Source organism: Schistocerca piceifrons, chromosome 10, assembly GCF_021461385.2.
Source record: "Schistocerca piceifrons isolate TAMUIC-IGC-003096 chromosome 10, iqSchPice1.1, whole genome shotgun sequence".
In the NCBI taxonomy this organism is placed as follows: domain Eukaryota; kingdom Metazoa; phylum Arthropoda; class Insecta; order Orthoptera; family Acrididae; genus Schistocerca; species Schistocerca piceifrons.
This window is the reverse complement of record NC_060147.1, coordinates 135,545,669-135,569,259: the sequence shown is the minus strand read 5'-3', so window position 1 is coordinate 135,569,259 and position 23,591 is coordinate 135,545,669. Positions and strand designations below refer to the sequence as shown.

General features: G+C 42.8%; 1 protein-coding gene across 1 annotated transcript in view; it reads right to left on the bottom strand.

Moving 5' to 3' along the window:
- LOC124719051 (protein unc-45 homolog B) overlaps positions 1-23,591 on the bottom strand; it is a 96,587-nt gene that overhangs the window by 60,953 nt on the left and 12,043 nt on the right. Inside the window, exons 6-7 of the mRNA XM_047244722.1 lie at positions 17,771-17,925; positions 5,881-6,090 (exon numbers count right to left, since the gene is read on the bottom strand). Of these exons, the coding sequence (XP_047100678.1) occupies positions 5,881-6,090; positions 17,771-17,925 (365 nt within the window). The remainder of the gene's footprint in view (positions 1-5,880; positions 6,091-17,770; positions 17,926-23,591) is intronic.

Below are 23,591 nucleotides of genomic sequence, written 5' to 3'. Positions count from 1 at the left end.
GTATCGTCATTCATTCGACCTAAATTATGTCTCATATTATAATGGTCCAACTTTGTTTCGATTTGGAGGTGCGCCCTAAAACTTTTCTCTCATCTCGAATTTCGAGTCTCAAATTTCTGGTGCGGCTTAGATTTGGGAATTTTTTTTTTCTCGATTTAGAGTCTCATTTTTCAGGTGCGGCTTAGATTCGAATGCGGCTTAGATTCGAGTAAATACGGTAGTTTGATTAAGTTCTGATGGGTGGCGGGACTATTTGTAGCCTTCAAAATGTCTCCGAGTTTCTTTCAGTGGAAATTAGAGCACTGTAGATATTCACTGGTGCTCGCAGATGTCTAGAGAGACCTAGCAGTGAACAAAAACACGGCGAGTCGTCGGGCGAGGCATCTGCCGTCACTGCGACGAGGTCGTGCAGACCTGTCCGATCTCCCGTACGTCGGCCAGCTGCGCTCGACTAACCTCGTGGAACTGAAGAACCTACTTTGGTGTGTTGTCGCCGCAAAAATGCTAATGAACTTCTCCTTCTCCGTGACAATGCAAGGCCTCACACAAGTCTGTGCTCACAAAACTTTACTGGACTGTTCTTCCTCGTCCACTCCCAGCCCACATCTCACACCTTCCTATTTCCATCTGTTTGGGCCAGTGAAGGATGCCCTTCACGGGAAGTAGACCAGTAGAGCGGCACCGTGCGGGTATACGGGCCCTCCTAGTAAGGAAGTCACAGAGAAAATAGGGTTTTGTAGCCCAATGAGTGGGAATAATAGGCTTTATTGGAATCCGGAATAAAACGGACCTGCTTTCAGAAGAAAGGTGTGTCGCATTACTTAACGAAAATCCCTCGTAGATGTAGATGTAGATGTAGTAAAGTATCTGGACACCTGTTAGTGGATATTAATGAGGGATGTGGGCTGTCCACCTTTTGTTTTTATGAGGACTTGAACTTTACTGGGGACACTTTCAGTGAGGTGTCTGAATGTCTTTGGAGGAGTGCAGGCCATTTTTCCTCAAGAGCCAAAAGCAGGAAAGGTAATAATGTCGGACACTAGAGTCTGGAGCGACGTCAAAATTCTAATTCGTCTCGAATGTGTTCCTTTTGGCTCTGGTCGGGTCTCTGGAAAGGCCGGTCCACCGGTCCACTTCAGGAGTGTTACTGTCCACAGATCATTGTCTCACAGATGCTGCTTCATGACGGGCTGCACTGCTGAGCCGATTCACACAGTCATCATCTCCAAACTGTTGCTCTACTGTACACAGTACACAATTGTGCAAAAGGTGTTCGTATCCTACCGCATCAAAAGTTTTCTAAAGTGCAACACGGTGTCCACATCCTAACCACAAAAAATACTTCCATTCCACTGTACCACCTCCTCCATCCTCCACTGTCGGCAATACACACGAGGACAGACATTTGCCAAACCCACATCCTTCCACAGAATTTCACGAGGTACAGCACGATTTGTTACTCCGAAGCACTCGTTTCGAGTTATCCACTGCCTGATGGTATCACTCTTTACACCACCTCACACAGCACTTAGTACTTACTACAGAAATGTTACAATTATCATACAACATACGTGTCTCATTGCGTGTTATCATTTGCGAGAAACCTCTTTTTAATATCTCTAGATACGACAATTGTTACGACCACAATTCACAATGCACGAGGACACGAACGGGTGCATCTGACGCTACTGTGCTTCTAATATGGAACCCAGTCACTCGAGAACGAAATGAGAGATCTTAATGCAGAATGTGTTTTCACCACTGTGAACTCTTCAAAATTTCAACCGTATTTTATGGGCTATAAGATGCACTTTTTTCTTCGAAAAATTGCCTCCAAAACTCGAGTGAGTCTTATACTCAAAATTAATATAAAAATGTCTGGTGTTTGAGTTAAAATACCCACCAGTCTTAAAAATGGCCATATATTCGAATCGGATTCAACTGGCAGCAACAGTGGACCAATGCGACGAACGTGAGTTGCGGCGATTCACAAGCTCGGTAACACTGTCTCCCTCCTACCCCACCATCACAAATCCCAAACACTGTCTAGACTGTGTTGCGTCATTGCAATCTACGGTGCCAGTGAACTCGAACTGAAAGTGATTTGCATTATCGGTAACAAAACAATATATTTGTTAGTAGCTACTTTTGTAATGGAAAAAAGAAAAGGTATTCGTATGATGCAGGCTATAAACTGAAAGTAATGGCATATGCAGAAGAACATGCAAACAGAGCAGCTGAGTAGCATTTCGGCCCTCCACTGACGGAAACAATCATTTGCAATTGGCAGGCCGGTAAGGAAGAACTGAAAAAAATGAAAAAGACTAAATGTGCAAATAGAGGACTGAATGCAAAATGGCCAAAAATAGAAGATGTCATACTGAAATGGATTTGAAGACACTGTCAAAATGGTAATGGAATTAATACAAAAATGATTCAAATACACACTTGTAAGCTTTCACTACAGTTGAACTTAACAGATTTTAAGCGCAGAGTTGGTTGGCACTACAAGTTTATGAAGCATCGTGGACGTAGCATGCCAACCGAAACCAAAATGTCTCAGAAAACGCCACTTTGTTATCCAACATCGAAAACCAATGTGGAACTATGTCGAGTAGCGAATACGGACGGGACTCCTCAGACATTTGTTGTGCCGAATAACAGAACTATTGTGACGAAAGGTGCTAAAACTGTAACTATAAAGACAAGTGGACATGAAAGAGTGCACTACACTGTTGTCCTTTCACGTTGTGCTCGTTGTACTAAGCTTAATCCAAAGGTTATTTCCAAGCACAAAACAATGCCAAAACCTTCTGAAATACTGCCTGCTGTTGTTGTTCATGTACAAGACAAGGGATCGGTGGACAAGACTGATATGAGATTATGGATTAACAGAGTGTGGGAGAGAAGGAAAGGTGCTGTATTGAAGAAATGTTCTCTTCTTGAGCTATATCAGTTTTGTAGTCACTTGAAGAATTCTGTGAAAGGTAAACTGAGACAGGGGAAATACAGAGCTTGCTGTTATTCTGAGACTGACTTCATAATTGCAACCTCTCAATGCTCTGATAAATAAACCATTCAAAGTGTATATGAGAGACGAATGGAACAAATCGATGATGAATGGAACACAACACGAATTCGTGCCAAAGGGAGCTTTAAAATGACGTACAATTAAACATGTGTCTCAGAAGTTAAAAGTAGTTGCGTGCTAGCATGAGAGAAAACATTACTGTTAAATGTCTCAAGAAGTGCAGCATAATGCTTTCAATGGCATTGCAGACCATCTTATAAATGAGGAGGACAAAGATGATGATGATGAAAAGGAGCAAGAGGAGGAGTAGAGAGAAGAAGAACATTCATATGACAATTTTCAGGGATTTTAAAGGTCAGTTCAGTTTTATGAACTAAGAATTTTTTTTAGTCTGCCTTTGCAATCTAATAATAAAAATTGTAAAAACATTATTTTTAAAAAGATTCTTAAAAATTAAGGTGCATCTTATAGTATGTAACATACTTAATTTGATGCAGTGCAGTAAGTATGATGGATAATGAAAAGAAATTCAGTCCTTAAACGAGTGAAGATATCAGACTGTAAGATATGCAAAAATCAAATTTTTTCACCTAATGTTTTTGAAATGTCGGATTATAAGTATTTCATGTTGGCCAGAATGCTGTCTCTCAGCACAGGCACCACTATTTGGTGACCAGTACAGCTGTAACGGAAGCCGAGGCACCTGACGAAGGCTTTGGTCGAAACCGAAAGCTAATGTGTACGTGTCTTTTAATTGAACCCAACTGCAACTTAACATGTCATCTTTATCATAAGTAAAAATCTATCTTTTCCTTATATTGTTGAGATACACGTGAAGTACTGTCTGAAAGGAGCCGCATAAATATCCAGTCAGATCTTGACGAGATTTCAAAGTGGTGCACAGACTGGCAACTTGCTTTAAATGTTCAGAAATGTAAAACTGTGCATTTCACAAAATGAAAAAACATAGTATTCTATGACCATAAGATCAATGAGTCACTGCTGGAATCAGCCAACTCATACAAATAACTAGGTGTAACACTCTGTAGCGATATGAAAGATATGAAATGGAACGATCACATAGGTTCAGTCATGGATAAAGCAGGGGTAGACTTCAGTTTATTGGTAGAATTTGGAGAAGTGCAATCAGTCTACAAAAGAGACTGCTTACATATCACTCGTGTGTCCCACTCTAGAATATTGCTTGAGAGTGTGGGACCCATATCAAACAGGACTAACAGCTGATACTGTAAGTACACAGAGATGGGGAGCACAGTGATCATATGTTCGTCTGACCATTAGGAGAGTGCCTCAGAGATGCTAAAGAAATTGAACTGGTAGTCTCTTGAAAACAGACATAAACTATCATGAGAAAGTCTACTAACAATGTTTCACAATCCGGCTTTAAATCAGGACTCTAGGAATAAAATGCAGTCCCCTATGTATCGCTTACAATGGGATTGTGAGGATGAGACTACAAAAATTACTGCATGCAGAGAGATATTTAAACAATCATTATTTCCATGTTCCATATCTGATATGGAATGAAAAAAAAAGTCCTAGTAACTGGTACAATGGGATGTACCCTCTTCCACACACTTCACAGTGGTTTGCAGAATTTGGATGTATTTGTAGAAGTAGATCTGATGGTGACTTACTACCAACTGATCACAGTACCTTTCCTATGGCCTGAGAATGAATCATTCAATTAAAAAAATTCTGTTTACAACACAGTCACTGTGTTCCCTTCAGGTAGTATGCCTCTTGTGTGGAACATACAGGGTGACAACTATTGAACTATATGAGAAATAAAATCGCCATAATTTCTGAATAATTTGCGTTAGTATGTTGAAACTGCACCGTCGGCCGTGGGGCACGACGGGATGTGCACACATGATGAAGCCTACTTTCATTTGGACGGGTTTGTCAATAAGCAAAATTGGCACATTTGGGGGACTGAGAGTGCACGTCAGTGTGCAATGTCCAGTTACGTAATAATTGGTGTGATATTCCTCGACGGCACAATGACTACTGAACGGCTCGTGAAGGTTTTGGAAAATGATTTCATAGCCACTATTCAAAGTGACCCCAATTTCGACTGACTGTAGTTCGTGCGAGACGGAATTCGACCCAATTGAAGCAGGGGAGTGTTTGATGTTCTGGAGGAGCACTTTGGGGATGCGACTCCTTGTCGTATATTAAAGACAAAGCCTACAGCAATAACCATAAAACCATTGCTGAGCTGAAGACAGCCATTCGGGGGGGTTATCAACAGCATTCACATTTTCACACTTCAGCAGGTCACACAGCATGTTGCTGTTCGTCTGCGCAACACCATTGCTGATGACGGCAGGCATATATAACACGTCATAACCTAAATCCGAATGTCTGTAGTGAAGTTTACATGTTGAATAAAGTATGTGCACGCCATAGTTTGTAACTAATTCAAATTTTTAATCATATAGTTCAATAATTGTCACCCTGTATATTATGCTCCATAATGCTAAATCCCATTTGGGAACAAGAAAATCAGGCAAAGCCAACACTGACATACCAATGAACCTAGCAGGACATAATAGTTTTTATTCCTCCTTTCCGAGTTCAGCTCAGGACACAATTTATCACTTACACACTCTGCTGTCTGTTAGAAAAGTAAGAATTTATTTGTGCAGTATTAAAATTTCTTACAAAAAATGACTAAAGCAATGTTAAAAATAATAATAAATTCAAACTGATACGAGATAATTATTCAAGCATGTAAGTTTACGGTATGTTACATTTACGAAAGAGTGATATTCTAGATACGTTCTGTCGAAACAACTGTCTCACGGAACTCGCGGTGCACTCACTTGGCGAGGCAGACGGAGACGACGGTGCGGGTGTTGGGCGTGATGTCCATGGCCGACTCGTACTTACACTCGGGCACCTCGGACGCCACCTCGAGCAGCCGCTGAAGGCCCTTGATGGACACCAGCCTCTCCGCCCAGTCCAGTGCCCGGTAGTCGACATTCCGCGTCAGCAGCTCTATCGTCGCATCCCGGGCTTGCCCTGTTATGGACCTGTCACAGAGGAGACATTCAAATAAACTGTACAAATCACACACACACACACACACACAGAATATATTTCAGAATTCTCCAACTGCTACCGTAATTTCCAGTAGCATGTGGCATGTGACTTTTGCTTACTCCACAATCAACCTACACAATGTATGATCAAAAAGTAACGGGAATTTTTGTTTTTCTTAAGAAATCTTTATTTCTTGATCAACATCAACTCTGTCCCCTTCAAAGTAATCCCCATCAGTTATAATATACTTCTGCCAGTATATTTTCCAATCTTCAAAGCACAATTTTTGTCACAGTGTTTAGCTCCTTCAGCGATTATGTTTTTATCTCATTGATATTGGCAAAATGCATCCTTTAGTGGTACTCTTCGGTCCAGGGAATAGAAAGATGTCACAGGGGGGGGCTGTGTCCAGTGAATATAGTGGCTGAGGCAACATAACGGCTGGGGGGAAAAAAACAATGAGGCATGTGTGGTAGCGTTACCATGAATGAATTTCCACAAGTGGTTCTGCCACAGTTTTGGTCGTTTTCTTCAGACTGCCTCAAACAAGTGGGACATAACTTCCAGGTAGTATTCCTTATTGACCATATGACCCTATGTAGAACTCATGATGCCCTATTCCACTGTAACCAAGGGAAACAATGAGAAGAACCTTCACACGTGCTCGAACTTGTCAAATATTTTTTGGCTCTTGAGGCAGTGTCCACTGGGATGATTGGGCCTCGGTTTTGACATAACCGTATGCCCAGATTTTGTCACCTTTTTTCTTAAAACTTCTGAATGACTGTCTACTTCATTCACCAATTCCCGAGTGATATCTATGTGTCGTCACCTTTCATTGAAATCCAACAATTTTGAGCTCATCAGCAATGCCTCTGATGGTGATTCAGCAATTTTCCAGAGCCATTTTCTTAATTCTTCCACACTGTCATCAGCAGTTGATGCATTAGGGTGTTTCAGGATGGTCATTGTCTTCTCGACACTCTTTGAAACATCTATACCACTCATAAACTCTCGTCTTACTCGAAGTAGATTCCCCAAAAGCCCACAGCCGACATTTTGAATGCGGTGCTGAACTTTACTCAATTTTTCAAGCAAAATTTAATGCAGATACTTTGATCTATCTTTTTTTAATGTAAAAATTCGCTGAGCACTTGAAAACAGCTGAAAATGCAAACATATATCAGGTACATGGGTATCAAAAAGCTAGAAAATTTTTTTTAAATCGGATGTATAAATCCCACAAAATTAAAAAATTCCCCTTACTTTTTGCTCACGCTATAGTCCTTTGCATGTTAATACAGGTTGATGCTTATTTACATGTCTATACAGGGTCATACTGTGGCGTATCAAGGTGCGAGGACAATCGGGATTGTGGGCACGAACACACGTGTGCACTATTGCAGGTCACTAAACCATACAGCACAACCTGTGAATTAATGAAGCCCCTTGCCACACAGCAATCGAGATGAGACATGATAAAACATAGTACACTGGAACTAATATTTTATGTTTTTCGCGATTCTATGCCATAAATTCGAGGGCTCTGTGAAAAATCCGTAAGATTAATGTTAAAAATTTCCTGATTTTACATTTATTCCTAGTAAGGCTTACCTCGATTCTATGTTCTTAATTGATGTCTCACTTGACTTCATCTCATTTTCTTCCTATTGCCATTTGATGTGACTGATCAAATTATAAGTGGTACAAAAAACAGACAGTTCACGCTGCGGGTGGTGGCAGAGTTAAGGGAATATTTTAGGCCGACGTGAGAGAGGAAATGCTGACATAATCCGTGACCGGCATTGCCACTACAACTTGCAAGGTTTAACTCCATCCTACAATTACAATACAACAACTGACAGGTTGCGGCAGGAATGGAAAACCGGGACAGTCGACGAAAAGTATTCGGGATCGAGCCATTACGTGACAGAGGGGAGCAGCCACAATTTCTTCTTGTGCCACTTATAACTCATTCTCATCTTTTTGGATGTATTTCTGATGTGTACTATATTCAGCAACAGCATCGAACACCAACCTTTTACATTCAAACAGTGAGCCTCAAAGAATATGCTCAGTCAGAATCAAGGAAATGACAGCCATTTCCAGCAAGTGAGTTGTTATTGGCAGGTGACTTGTTACACCACGACACGGTACTACATACGCTACTTGTGTATATACTTTGCACCATACACTGTAGATCACAAAGATTGGCAGCAGTGGTAGAAGGTATGAAGCGAAACTGTAGCACTCAGCTTTCTTTTAAATTTACATTTTACACAGTGTGCAGGAATTCCCTGAGCTGACTTCTAATATGTTTGTAACATCAACCGAAGAAGTAAAGTCATTTTTTCATGTCTCTCTTTCTCTCATTGAGCCAAAAGTAATACTTTGACAGATCTGATCATATGAAGTGCGGTGAGTGTATGAAGTGCGGCTCGTAAGAAAAATGTTAAACAATAATGGCAGTGGTGACAAAGTTCGTCATTAAGCAGATGGGCACATTTATGCTTACAACTTAACCACTTAGCTGCTGTGACTTGACTTAATTCCCTTGGCCCCTAAGGGGGCATAGGGCATCCAGGATACTCACCATCTGTCTCTGTCATTGGCCTCTTGCCTCAATTCTGGCCAGGTCTTGCCAACTCTTTTTGCTTACCTTTCCACTGTCCTCTTCCGTGTGCACCTGTATCTTCCTCTCTTCCTCATTCCCTGAGGATTCCGTTCCGATGCTTTTTTCTCGATAGCTCCGTCTCGTTTTCTCAATGTGTGCCCCTACCGCCCCCACTTTCTCTTTCAAATCTGGTCTTCTATAGGTACCTAGTTTGTTATTCACCAGAGCTCCTCATTACATATTTTTTTCTGGCCACCAGATAATCGTGTTGCTTCGGAGTCATCTATTTGAGAAGCTTTGTAACTGGGATGATATCTTTTTATTCATTTTCCAGCTTTCACTTGCGTACAGAAGGACAGCCTTCACATTTGTATTAAAAATACGAATTTTTGTTTTGTACCCGACATTTCTGTTTTTCCATATTGGATACAACTGCACGAAGGCACCATTTGCCTTTTTAAAGTGGTTTTTCACATCATCTCCAGATCCACCATCTTCCCCCATTATACTACCCAGACACAGGAATGAGTTGACAGTCTCCAACTGCTGCTCCCCTATTAATAGTGGCACCTCCATGTTCCCTGAATTTACTCTCATTTCCTTTGTTTTGCCTATATTTATCTCGAGGCCAACAGTCTCTGTTTCTTCTTTCACAAGTTTAATTTAGCTTGCATATAAGTCAGCCTTTGAGCTAATAAAACTATATCATCTGCAAAATCCAAATTCTCCAGATGTTCAACGATCCCCCATCGGATTTCTCGTCTCCTGCCTACTGTGACTCTTCTCGTAACTGAGTCTAGAACAAGTAGGAAAAGTGTTGGTGATAAAATGCAACCCTGCCAGACTCCAGTTTTTACTTTTGTGAACTCTGTCATATTTCCCTTGTGGAGTATGCAACATTTGTAGCCATCGTACAGATCTTTTATGATGTTTAAGATCTTCTGTGGTACACCGCACTCCTGCGACACCTGCCTGAGCACTTTATGTTTCACGGAATCACAGGCCTTTTGAAAATCAATGAATGCCAGATACACAGTTGCTTGGAGTTCTTTGCTTTGCTCTAAAGTGTTCCTAAGAGTGTTAATAAGATCAACACAAGTGCGTTGTGCCCTAAAAACAGCCTGTTCTTTATGCAGTCGATTTCTGAGAGACTCTTTAATTCTGTTTAAAATAATTCTGATGAGGACCTTAGTGGGCACTGACAGCAATGTAATACCACACCAGTTGTTAAAGTCTGAAAAATTTCCCTTTTTTGGGAGCTTTACCACCAAACCATTTTTCCACTCCTTTGGAGATTTCTATTCATGCCAAATATGCTTCAGCAAGGGATGGAGCATTTTAACAGTACTTTCAATATCAGCTTTTAAGAGCTCTGGGGCTATATTGCCTAGGCCTGGAGCCTTTGCATTCTTTAGGGTTTTTAAAGCATTCCTAATTTCATCCACTGTGGGGCAATGCAAATTTGTATCTCGGTCTTCTTCAACTTCTTCTGGAACATCTCTTACCTGTTCCTCTTGGTTGTCTCCATAATTTAACAGTTCCTTGAAGTGCTCCTCCCATCTCTGTAGGTATGTCTGTAGAGTTGTAAGCATCATCCCATCCTTGTTCTTAACTGGTCCTTCACATCTAAGTTCTTCATTGACAGCCATCTGATTATATTATAGAGCTCTTTCATATTTCTTGGTCTTGCTACCTCTTCTGCTAACTTTGCTTGCTCACCTATCCATTTCCTTTTATCTCGACTTAGCTATATCTTCATTTTTTTTTCACCTCCGTGTATTCTTTATGCACCTCGCTCTTCTACACTCTAGTCTTACAAAGATTTAACTTACGTTTTAGTTCTTTCCTGTGGCTGATTTTATTCCATGTAGCATCGGAGATCCATTCCTTCCTTTCATGGGCCTTAAATCCTAAGATTTTTTCCCACATCTAAATAACTGTCTTTGATGTTTTGCCAACCTGTTTCACTTCCCTCTTCCATAAAGTTTTCTTCAGAGAGGACCTGGAATCTGTTTTGTAGCTCAAGGGCAAATGTTTCTTTGATCTGTTGGTCTTTTAACCTTGCCACATCTATTTTCTCGCTCCTGTGATTGAACTCAGTTCTATTTGCCAGTATCTTCAGTCTGAATTCCGCCAAAACTAGGTGGTGCTCACTTCCAACTCTGCTCCTCTTCTACTTCTGACATCTAATAGAGAGTGTCAAAACTTGCAGCTTACGGCTATGTGGTCTATTTGATTTTCAGTAACATGGTCTGGAGAAATCCACATTATCTTATGGCAGTTACGATGTGGAAACAACGTGCCTCCAATGACTAGGTCACGTTCTGCGCACGTATCTATCTACAGTCTGCCATTACATTTCTGATCCCCATACCATGCACACCCATGATATGTTCAAGCCCTTCATTTTCTGAACCAACTTTTGCATTCAAGTCACCCATGAAAATTTTTATGTCCCCAGAATTTGTTTGTCTAAAGACAGTGTTAAGGTCTGTAGAAAATGCATCTTTTAATTCTGCCTTAGCTATTTCAGTACGTGCATACCATTGAATTACAGTGAAATATTGCACTTTTGTTTTAAAGAGTGAGATTATTATCCATTCCGAGACCGGTTCCCACTCCAGTAAACTTTGCTTGCTGCTTTTAGATAGTAAGAACCCTACACCATTCCTACACATTGCATCCTCACCTGTCTGACCCACATACTCATGCACTCCACCATTTTGTGTTTGGAATTCCCCAGATTCTGGCCACCTTATTTCGCTTAGTCCTAATATATCTAGTCAGCAGTTCTCCTTCTCTTTTTCAACCTGTCTTAGCCTTCCTGCCTCCCTCAACATCCTTACATTCCAAAAACCAATAAGGGTTTTCCTTTTCAGGCCAAAGGTCATATCCTTAAGATCCATCCCGCTGTTTCTCCTTTTAGTTTCTGAGATACGTGGTTTTTGGGGATGCGGGTTATCAGCCCACAGCCCCCGAGTGTCCTGGTGGGGCTGCCACCTCATGGCTCGGACACCTGCCAAGATTTTATTTCAGGGCCTTACCCCTTAGACAGCTCGTCTTCACCGCAACTACAGAACATGATCCATCCCTTCGTAATTGTCCTGGTTTCTGAGGATCTTCCGCTGTCCACATTAGGGGAATGTGCTTGCTGCCACACAGTCACAGAGAGAAAAAGGAAAGGAAGGGAGATTATAGGATGGGATGGGATATGATATGATAGGACAGGACAGGACACTAGACAGGATGTGAGACACACTTTGTCTGGATCACCTATGGAGACCTGTCTGACTTGGGAGGCCCTGCCAGTAGTTAGACGACTGTCAGTGTAGCCCTCCACTTCATTGGATCACACAGACCCCCTTACCCACACAGACAATTTTTCGTTAAAGCGGTGTCAACTGAGGAGGAGCTGCTGTGATATTTTATATTTTTACTTTATTTCAGTAATAAACAGTGCATAAAATAAAAATTACTGTACCTCCTAACTTATTTTACAAAACTGACAAAGACAGTTTGTAGCTGCTGAAAATTTCTGTGTCCGGACCAATTCCTTCCCGCCGAAGTCCGGCTCATCGCATTGCTTTTACAGTAACTTTTTTTTACAAAAATAGAACCCACAAATGGATAAACTTTTGTCCTTTGACAAACAGTGCTTAACATTTATGATGTTAAGTAACCTGCTAAGTTACAAGTTATGAAGTTAATATTGGCTAACCTTTACAACTCAATATGTTCTACAGAAATATAAGTAATTCAAGAGACAGAAATTCATTAGCATAAATTATTGGAGGAGGAGATTAGTGTTTAGGGTCCCATCACCAATGAGGTCATTAGAGACGGAATGCAACCTCGGATCAGGAAAGGGTGGGGAAGGAAATCAGCCATGTCCTTTCAAAGGAACCATCCTGCCATTTACCTGAAACAATTTAGGGGAATCACGAAAAACCTAAATCAAGATGGCCGGACGCACGCTTGAACCGTCATCCTCCTGAGCGTGAGTCGAGTGTGCTAACCACTGTGCCACCTCGCTCAGTACAAATTACTGTATGAATGCTGTATTGTAAATTTCATTTCCTTCACTTATACAGATTTTATACATAGTATTGGAGAGAATTGCAATTTTTAGTCATATATGTCAATTACATGTGTTTTTGCTCATATTTGGGGGGTTTTAACATTTTCCGTGATTTTGCTTTTTCCTCAATTTTGCCTTTTTTTACGTCTGGACTGCATGAAAATGTAAAAACGGGTTTCATTAGTATGATGATAGGGGAAAGGAAAGCAATAGGAGTGACTGGAAATGAAAAGGACATTAAGTGTACAAGGGAGACTATGGGACCATTGACTTTAGTGTTTGACAGAAGGAAAACTGGTCATATGTGTTAATTTTTGGTGGAATAGTTGTGAGGGTGACCACATGAAATGTACTGGTGTCTTCTAAAAAGCAACAGGGCATTTCACTGGGCACAGAGTTCAGTGTACATTGTTCCAGAGTCAGACAGCTGAAACAGAGGAGGAATTTGCAAATGTTTTTACTTTCAGGTGGGCACGTGGAGGGTATTAGGTAAATGAGGCCTTGTGTTTCAGTTGTGATAAGATGCAAGGTACTGAGGTAATCTTGCACTGAGGAGATGAAGTAGACACAGCATATGGTACTCACATAAATTGTGTAGCCACAACCAATCTAACTGGGTGTATGAAGCACCAACACAGTCATACGCGAGGATATCACAGACGGATATTGCGGAAGTAGTGCACACGAGCTTTCGGGGTTAATTCTAATTGTCTAGCTTTCTCCCTACCTGTGCAGTATCGGATTACGTCAAAATAGTGGAGGTCGGATAGGATGAGTGACTCCGAAATTTTAGTTTCGCTTACTGTGGAAAGGACACAGAGGCGAATGGAAATCTTCCGACATTCTGCGACAGTATTTCTGCCCGGCAGAGATTCTTGTCAAAAGTTATACCCAAGTTCTCAGAATGAGATTTTCACTCTGCAGCGGAGTGTGCGCTGATATGAAACTTCCTGGCAGATTAAAACTGTGTGGCGAACCGAGACCCGAACTCGGGACCTTTGCCTTTCGCAGGCAAGTGCTCTACCAACTGAGCTACCCAAGCATGACTCACACCCCGTCCTCACAGCTTTACTTCTGCCAGTACCTCGTCTCCTACCTTCCGCACTTTACAGAAGCTCTCCTGAGAACCTGCAGGACCCGAGTTCGGGTCTCGGTCCGGCACACAGTTTTAATCTGCCAGGAAGTTTTTTATACTCAAGTTCTTCAGTGGTGTTTTGATAAGGCATCAGCATGGCACTCAGAGAAATAGGAGGCAATTGTTCACGAAATTCAGAAATTATTAATTTCTGATGGGATAGTGAAATTACTTGAGACTTTTTCACATTCTGTTTAAGTCCCAGGTTTTCCAGCCACACTACCGCTGACAACAGTTGATTGCAGTTCGTTTGCTTTTTGGAAGATACAGTGTTAGGAAAATCATTAAAGTAAATTTTCAGTCGGGCATCGGTCAAATAGGAAAATTACTGCACTGCCTGCAAACAGCTACAAAGCTGATTAGTTACAAAATGTTCCAGCCATTCAGAGAGGGGAAACTTGACATGTTCTGCAAAGAGTGAGATTCGTGTGTGCTCACCTTCAGGAGTCACAGCTGAGCTTCAGTAATGTGATGTCCTATGTTTTGGTGTTCTAGTAATTTAGTAAAATGTTGTAATTTGCTTCCAGTGACAAGTTGAGATGTTTGGTAAGTAATGAGATCAGGTGTAAACAAAATTTCTGGAAGTTTTGGAATTTTCAGAGAATATTGCGACTTTCTTCCGATGGATTAAACACACAGTCCAGTCACATTAATGTGACCACCACCCACATTCAGTGTCAACGTCCAACAACCACTGACAGACTGCAGGTGGCATGACTAGCACTACAGGGTAGATTAGATTAGATTAGATTACGTTCAGTTTTTGTTCCGTAGACCCAAAAAATGAGGTGATTCTTGTGGCTGTGGAACATGTCAGAAAGTATAACATAAAACATTTGAATACTACCCTGATCATTTGTCAGGAGATTGTCGAAACAGGTGAATACAGTGCAGTAAACTGGGACAGCTAATATTTACAGAATTTACATGCTGTCAGAATGAAACACTGTTACGCACTATTAATAAATTTATCATACACAAAATATAGCTGATCTTGACTGTTGTGACGAAGTGCTGTCAAAACTGAAATCTAACAGACATTTTTCTTAAGCTGGTTTAACAGTCTCTGTTAAGATATTCATCTATGGAGTAGAAGGAGTTGCCTATCAAAAAGTCTTTCAAACTCTGTTTAAACCATACTTTACCTGAAACCAAGTTTTCAATGGTTGCTGGCAACTTATTGAAAATATGTTCCTGAATATTGGACCCCTTTTTGGACCAAGGTAAGTGATTTTAGATCTTTACGTAGATTTTTCTTATTCCTAGTACTGATACTATGTATTGAGCTATTGGTTGGAAATAGAGATGTATTACTTGCAACAAATTTCATTAAGGAATAAATATACTGAGAAGCAGTGGATAGGAATACAAAGTTCCTCGATAAGGTTTCTACGTAACGTTCTCGAATTCACACCACAAATCATTCATATCACACGCTTTTGGACCCTAAAAACTTTTGCTCGGTTTCACGAGTTGCCCCAGAATATGATCCCATATGACGTAATAGAATGAAAGTAAACAAAGTATGCAAGTTTTTTTTTATATTTATATCTCCTACATCTGACACCATTCTCACAGCAAATACACTCATTTAGGTGCTTGAGCAATTCTGCAGTACGCCCTTCCCGAATGAATTTATTATCGAGTTGTAATCCCAGAAATTTAACACTGTCGACCTCTTCAATCTGCACATCTTTGTACGTTATACACGTACTGGAAGAAAAACTTTTACAGGGTCTGAACTGCATATAGTGGGTCTTCTCAAAGTTTAATGACAGTGAACTACCTTTAAACCACATATTAATGTCAGTGAAAATTTGATTAACAGCTATTTCTAGATCTGTACTCGACTTGCTGCTTATTACAATGTATCATCTGCAAAAAAAAAAAAAAAAAAAAAATGTCAGGGGGATGCAGAAAACAGTTCAGTAATAGTCATATATCAGAAACAGAGTGATTTATCAGATGTCCAAAATGGCACGATCGTCAGCTTGCTGGCAAAGGGTGGAATCATTTCCTAAACCGTTTGTGTGCCCCTGCCGTTAAAATACACTGCGCACGGCAAAATGTCACAATCCAAAACAGGCACTGTGGCAAATGTGGTGCACTGTAGGCCGTAGATGACAGGGGCCGACAGTGGCCACAGAGAAGTGTAAGGGCAAACAGATGTGCAACTGTTGCTCAGCTGACAGCCCAGACGGAGGAAGAGGCTACCGACAGTGTCTCCTCAATGACCGTCCGGTGAACGTCGCCGCATACGGGTGTCCGCAGGAGTCGCCCGGTTCGTGCAGTCGCGCTCACTGCCGTTCACCGGTGACGAAGGTCAGAATCTGCCACGTCAGCACCACAAGTGGACATCCACCGGATGGTGACAGGTGGCGTTTTCAGACAAATCACGTTTTATGCACCATCAGACAAATTACTGTCGGCACATACAGCATAAAACATCTGAAAGCAAACACCCCGCAACAATCGTCGGAAGGGTCCAGGTCGGAGGAGAGTCAGGGCATTTCCCCGTGTGATCTTGTCATTCTGGAAGGCACAACAGATCGAGACAAGTATGCCTCCACCTTTGGGGACCAAGTGCACTCCTACAAGGAGTTTATTTTTCCTCGGAGCTGCGGCACGCATCAGCAGGATGACGCTGCATGTCACACAGCTCGCAGTGTGTGTGTGTGCGGTTCAGAGAGCACCGGCAGGACAAGTTTGCCATACTCCCACGCCCACTGGACTCGCCAGATTTAAATCCGGTCAAGAATCTGCGGGACGACCTCGACCGGGCCATTTGCACCGGGGATCCTCGATCGACAAATCTAGTGCATCTGGCCGTGGCGCCGGGATCGGCATGGCTCAACGGCCACGTCAGTACCTTCCGCAACTTTACTGACACACTTCCGGTGCATCTCGCAACAATCCGCACTGCAAAAGGAGATTATCGAGGCTTTTGACAGGCAACCACATTAAAGTGAAAGGACAGTGTAATTTCATGTGACGTATTGAGTAGTTGAAGTTCTGAAATTTCAGGTTACCGAATACTGGTGAACTGTGTAGTACTGAGCGAGCACACAGTACTGGTAACTACTGTGTGAACTTTCCAGCTGTTTATTGACAGATAAAAGTTGTGATCCTCTGGACATCAGGTCACGAGTTACTTACTTACTTTTCCTGGCTACTACTGAGAAAATATGCTATGTCAGTGAATGTGATAGTGCAAACTATGAGCTATTATATGTTTTTAAATCGAGAACTGTGTGTTAAGAGTGGACTCGGTAGCAGCATGTGGACTGTTAAGATGAGAATATAGGACAGTAACTTAGACAAAACTTGTTTTATTTAGTAACCTCAGCCAGACCCGTTACAATAAGCCTCCTTTGCATCGGGAAATAAAACATTTACGTGTTCCTGCCGATACGTATAGCATAGAGTGTCTTTTAAACAGCTATCCGTAGCTAAAGCACATTATACAAAGCTTCCGCGCATTATGCTAATGTCATGTCACTAGCTGCTTGCATCTGAACAGGAAGTACGATTAAGAATCAATATTGTACACACAGACAAGAAGGAGAGCTAATTATACACGAACTGATGTAAGTGAAAAGTGAAGGACATTGCATTACCTTAAAATTCTATAAGGAATCAAAATGATAAAAGCGAGAAAATATCAATTTGTTTAATTAATTATATTATATTTTTTTTAAATATAAAATTTGCACATCACATCAGTGTGACTGGACTGTGTTTATCTACACAACTGTTCAGAGTGCACGAGGGCTGTCCACTGTATTTGGCGACTGTTTGCATTTATTCTTGTGGTTGCAGTGCAGCTTCTGCGTAAGAGCTTACCTGCTGGTGGTGCTGTAGACGAGGCACGAGAGGACGGTGTCCAGCTGCTGCTTGTGCCGGTCCACAGTCTTCTGCTCCGGGTTCGAGCCCAGGTCCCCTGCATTGCCGGACAGTGCGTTCAGCACTGTCTGGATCATGTACTGGGCCGCATTCACCTGGAACACCGGCCATATGCAGTCTCAGATGTGGAAAGTGACTGCTGCACTCTCACCGAGGGGAGCCGGCCGCACTGAGAGAGAATCGTGACAGTCTCACTCACTGGGGGCCTGCTCTCAGTGTAAACGAATGTGACGTATTGGACGACCTTACAATTTTGATGGGGACTGGGTCAACAGCTTTAGTGTAATTATCGAATGGAGCCATTCTGATTTTGGCTGTTGAAAATATTATTACCGTGATCGGAAATTTCGACACACAGTCATTGCCGAGCAGCCTGAAAACAGTCACTAAATATGATATGCTACAGTTAAAAATTAAGTAGCATATCTTTGAAACACGAAACATCAGGGTACTTACACGGGATGTTTAGCCCACTCTACAACATTACACTGTGACATACTAGAATGTAGTTCCCAGCAGTCTGAAACCAAATGTGTGTGGTGGTGTAAATCTACACTTTACCCCACACACCGTGCAACTAATACAATAACAGCAAACAGCTAGTGTAAAAGTGCAGGCAAACACCATCACATGCACCAAAGTACACCACTCGTGTAGCTGACATTGCGGGTTGATTACAATGGTGGTAAAATGGCGAAAGTGTAAAGATAGAGAGAGTTGTGCTTGAAAGTACAAAGATATTAGTCTAAGGAGTCAAATACCATTTGGTTTGTAGAATGTGTACACTCAAAGGATGTATGTGACAGATGCATATACTCATTGTAAAAGGAATAAATGATACCAAGAATGTAAATTAAAAGTAGGCACATACATAAGAACATCTTAAATGACGCATCATACTGTAAAACTGAAGGGATTTGCCAACATCTTAAAACACAAATGTAACAGTGTCAAGAATCTTAATTGTAAATTAAAGGCAGCAGTCCACATGCATAAAACACACACACACACACACACACACACACACACACACAGACGCAGGTGATGTGTTACATTATGCACGTGACGTGCTAAGGTGAATGTGTTCCTTTTATTTGGTGACTGCTTTCAGGGTGATTCACAATGAGTATACATTGAAACTGAAACCACAATACTTAATATTTTGAACGTCCAAATGCAGGATGACATTCAATCAGACAAACTTGTTAACACATCCTACATTACATTTTTCCTTTTCCATCTACTTTCATTCAAACATTAAGCACAAAAATCCTGTTCCAATTCCTACCTCTATCTTCCTAGGTTTCCTAGGTCCCTTCTGGAGCACATTTCATGACTTGTTAATGCAAACCAGTGTTTTCTGTTCTGTCGTACAGACAGAACAGAAAATGTGCAGTTACATTAATGTAGTCGAATGCGATTGCTCCACGAGGTATATTTTGGAGTGGACACACAAAAACAGCATTAGAACCACTACAGGAATCGTGAATTTGCGATTAGGAGGTGTAATTGACAAAAGACACTGCACCGCAATGTGCAATAAGTTGAGATTTTGGTCGGACGGGAGGTGTACCTGGGTGGCTGAGACAGTCCAGGAAGCCGTACTAGAGGAGTGGGGCATCTAGGTTCGAGTCCCAGTCCAGCACAAATTTTCAACTTTCCCCACTGGAATATTGCAATGTCCTGTGCAGCTGGGAGTCACAGTTTCCCATCTATTCCTTCCTCTTTCGTTTCCCTTCCTCTATTTCAGTAAAGTTTATGACCTCTATTGGGAATCCCTTTATTGACAACCACTACATTTACAAAAATTGTCGGCCGGTAACTGCATGCCGAATAATGAAAGGGCAGAGAAACATTGAAGGAAAGATGATCGGGTTCAATGTCCCGTCGACATTGAGGTCATTAGAGATGGAGCACAAGCTTGGATTGTGTCGATGAAGGTGAAAAAAATGGGCCGTGCCCTTTCACAGGAACCGTCCCGCCATTTGTCTGGAGCGATTTATGGAAATCACGGAAACCTAAATCTGAAACTTCCTGGCAGATTAAAACTGTGTGCCAGACCGAGACTCGAACTCGGGACCTTTGCCTTTCGGGGGCAAGTGCTCTATCATCCGAGCTACCCAAGCACGACTCACGCCCAATCCTCACGGCTTTACGTCTGCCAGTACCTCATCTCCTACCTTCCAAACTTTACAGAAGCTCTCCTGCGAACCTTGCAGAACTAGCACTCCTGAAACAAAGGATATTGCGGAGACATGGCTTAGCTACCGCCTGGGGGATGTTTCCAGAATGAGATTTTCACTCTGCAGCAGAGTGTGTGCTGATGTGTAACTTCCTGGCAGATTAAAACTGTATGCCAGACCGAGACTCGAACTCGGGACCTTTGCCTTTCGGGGGCAAGTGCTCTATCATCCGAGCTACCCAAGCACGACTCACGCCCCAACCTCACGGCTTTACGTCTGCCAGTGCCTCGTCTCCTACCTTCCAAACTTTACAGAAGCTCTCCCGCGAACCTTGCAGAACTAGCACTCCTGAAAGAAAGGACATTGTGGAGACATGGCATACCCACAGCCTGGGGGGTGGGGCGGTGGGGTGGTGTAGGGGGGGGGGGTGGGGGAGGGACGGGGTGTGAGTGATGCTTGGGTAGCTCAGATGATAGAGCACTTGCCAGCGAAAGGCAAAGGTTCCGAGTTGGAGTCTCGGTCTGGCACACAGTTTTAATCCGCCAGGAAGTTTCACATCGGCACACACTCCGCTGCAGAGTGAGAATCTCATTCTGGAAACCTAAATCTGGATGGATGCATGCAGGTTTGAACCTCTGTCATCCCAAATGCGAGTCCGGTGTGCTAAACACTGTGCTGCCATCTCGCTCTGTTAGGGAAACACTACCACGGCTATTAACCGTCTGAGCAGAGTTCTATCACTGAGAACAGGATGCACTCCACCACAGAGCTGGCCCGAGTCGAGAACATATGCGTATAGCAGAGTAATGCAAGTGGTGAGGCCCAGCCGGCAGAAGGCCAACGTGTCCGTATTTGACAGCCGAGCACTGACTGTGGGTGACGGTGGAGCGCTCACTCTGTCCGGTTGCCACCGGAGCCAGATACAAACACTGCAGTAGTGCATCAGGTGGGCATGCCAACATAATGTTCCATATATGCGAGTGTGTTGCCACACTGTTACACAGACTAATGTTTTGGCCGCAGTTGCAACTGTTCGTCTTCAGAGTAGTGTATTCACTGCTGAACAAATGTCACATTAACATCACGTACAGCACAATTTCACGCTGCTTTAGAGTCGTTCGGTCAATAACGTCATAAACTATATCTCTGATCGACTGGTAGGAGTGGATGAGGGTGCAGGTGCAGGATGGGGATGCCTGGCAGATAGGAACAGACATCATTCCCTACTGATAGCAGTTTTTATTTGAATTCTTATTGGCTGGTATAGGCAAATAATGTGGCAAACCATTTCAGTAACATACACTGACAGTAAAAAGCTGCAACACCAAAAAACAATTAATGTAGGGTAGTGAAATTTTGAGAATAAATTTACCTAGGTATAGTATTTACACGATTAACATAGCGAGATCAAAGGTTAGTGTAAGGGGCCGATAAGCCGTTGCAAATGTGAAATGCCAGTACCTTAATAACTGGTGTAACTGTCAGAATGTTGAATGCAAGCAAGCAAACGTGAATGCACTGTGATGTACAGCTGCCGGATATCCGTCTGTGGGACAGACTTCCGTCCCTATTGCACTCGGTCAGTATATACGAGGACAGTTAATGCCGTTTGTGGACGACACGGAAGTTGTCACATAACGGTGTCCCGTACGTGCTCGATCAGACAGATCTGGTGATCTAGCAGACCGAGGCAATACGTCGACACACCGTAGAGTACACCGTGTTACGACAGTGACGTGTGGGCGAGCAGTATCCTGTCGGAAAACACCCACGGGATTGCTGTTCACAAATGGCAGAACAAAAGGTCGAATCAGTAGACGGACTCAGAAATTTGCAGTCAGCGTGCACAGGATAACCACGAGGGTGCTCGTGTGGTCATATGAAATCACACCTCAGACTGTAACTCCAGGTGTAGGTCGGTCGCAGGTCCTGGAGCGGTGTCCTCCTAACCGACACACAGCCGTCACTGGCACCGAGGCAGAATCAGCTTTCGTCAGACGATACGACAGACCTCCACCCTGCCTTCCAAAAAGATCTCGCTCGACACTACCGAAGTCACAAAATGGAGGTGGTTTAGGGTCACTGGAAAGCACACTACAGGATGTCCGACTCACAGCTGTCCTCGAAGTAACCGATTTGTTTACAGTTTGTAGTGTCACTGTGGTACCGACTGCTACTCAAATTGCTTCTGGAGAATGCAGTTCGGTGCGCCAGAGCCGTACGCCGAACACAACACTCTTCCCTCTCGGTAGCGCTGCGTTGCCGTCCGCAGCCCGGTCCTCTCGCAGCCACACGTTCCTGTGTCCACCACTGCCAGCAGTCACGTAAAGAGCAGCTACCTTCCCGCCGAGCCCTTTGCCAATATCACAAAAAGAACATCCGGATTCTCAAAGCCCTATTACGTGACATCTTTCGAAGCCAGTGAGATGTGATGATGGCTTTGGAGGCATTCTAAACTACTGTCACAACACCGCACCCAATCTCAGAGGTAAGTAGTGCTCACGACCATTACAGCATATATTTTAAGAAAAAAACTGATTTCCATCCTAATAGTGGCACTACTAGTGCCACTCTCGTGTCACTGGCGTTAAATTTGAAAAGACATCATCTTTCAGATACAGAAACGTGCATATCAACTTTCTGTTTATGGCACAGAAGTCTTTCTCGGTGTTGAAATATTTTTTCCGACAGTGTATTATGTTGTTCTCACAGTGGCAGGTGGCAGCCAAACCGACACATTGCCGAAGTAACGTAATTAACCGTGTCACCCCAGCTGCTGCCGAGCACTGTGGAATGTGACATCACGTCACTGCAACAGCTCGCCGCTCATTTATCGATGCCGGCCAATACGATTAAAATGAAAACTACTGTTATCAAATGTGTCAGTCCCTCCCTATGCCCCTCCCACGTGCCCCACTTCTGCCACTGATCACAAACATGGGTCACTGATGTTTTTGACAAACTGCATCTCACAGCAGAAGGGCATTACCCTACACATCATCTGAATGCAGGTTTGGCCCAGCAGTAAATACTCGACACCGATGAAACGCACAGAGATCGGTCTTAAAACAATACGACTACACGGAAATGTACCCAAATAACTTCTATTGAAAACAACATCGGCCACAGAAGTCTACACTAAAACCGTCTTATGTTGTTTACAGGTACATTATATGCGAGTGATTCTTTTCCTTCTTTTCCTATCTATGTAAGTACGGACAAATGTGGTATCTGACACCTCGATTCCAGTCTCTGCTTTAGCACTTATTACTCCACTTTCACTCTCATATGTAAAACGAGCACTCCTCACAGATCAGACCTCGGGCTTGTTCCGACTGGCCGACTGCTACCTACAGGGCAGTGCGAGGATCGATCGGTGACTGTGGGACTGTGATCGGCACGTCACCGGTCCCTCGAGATGTTACTGCTATCAGGTGAACGCTGACAATGCCGCCACTTCTTCTTCGAGCAGCTATGTGTTTCGGTCCCGGATGCTGAGTACACCGAGTTCCACACCTCCCTATCTCAGGAAAACCTGAGGAGGTAGCAGGAATTGAACCTGGGTCCCTCCACGCCAA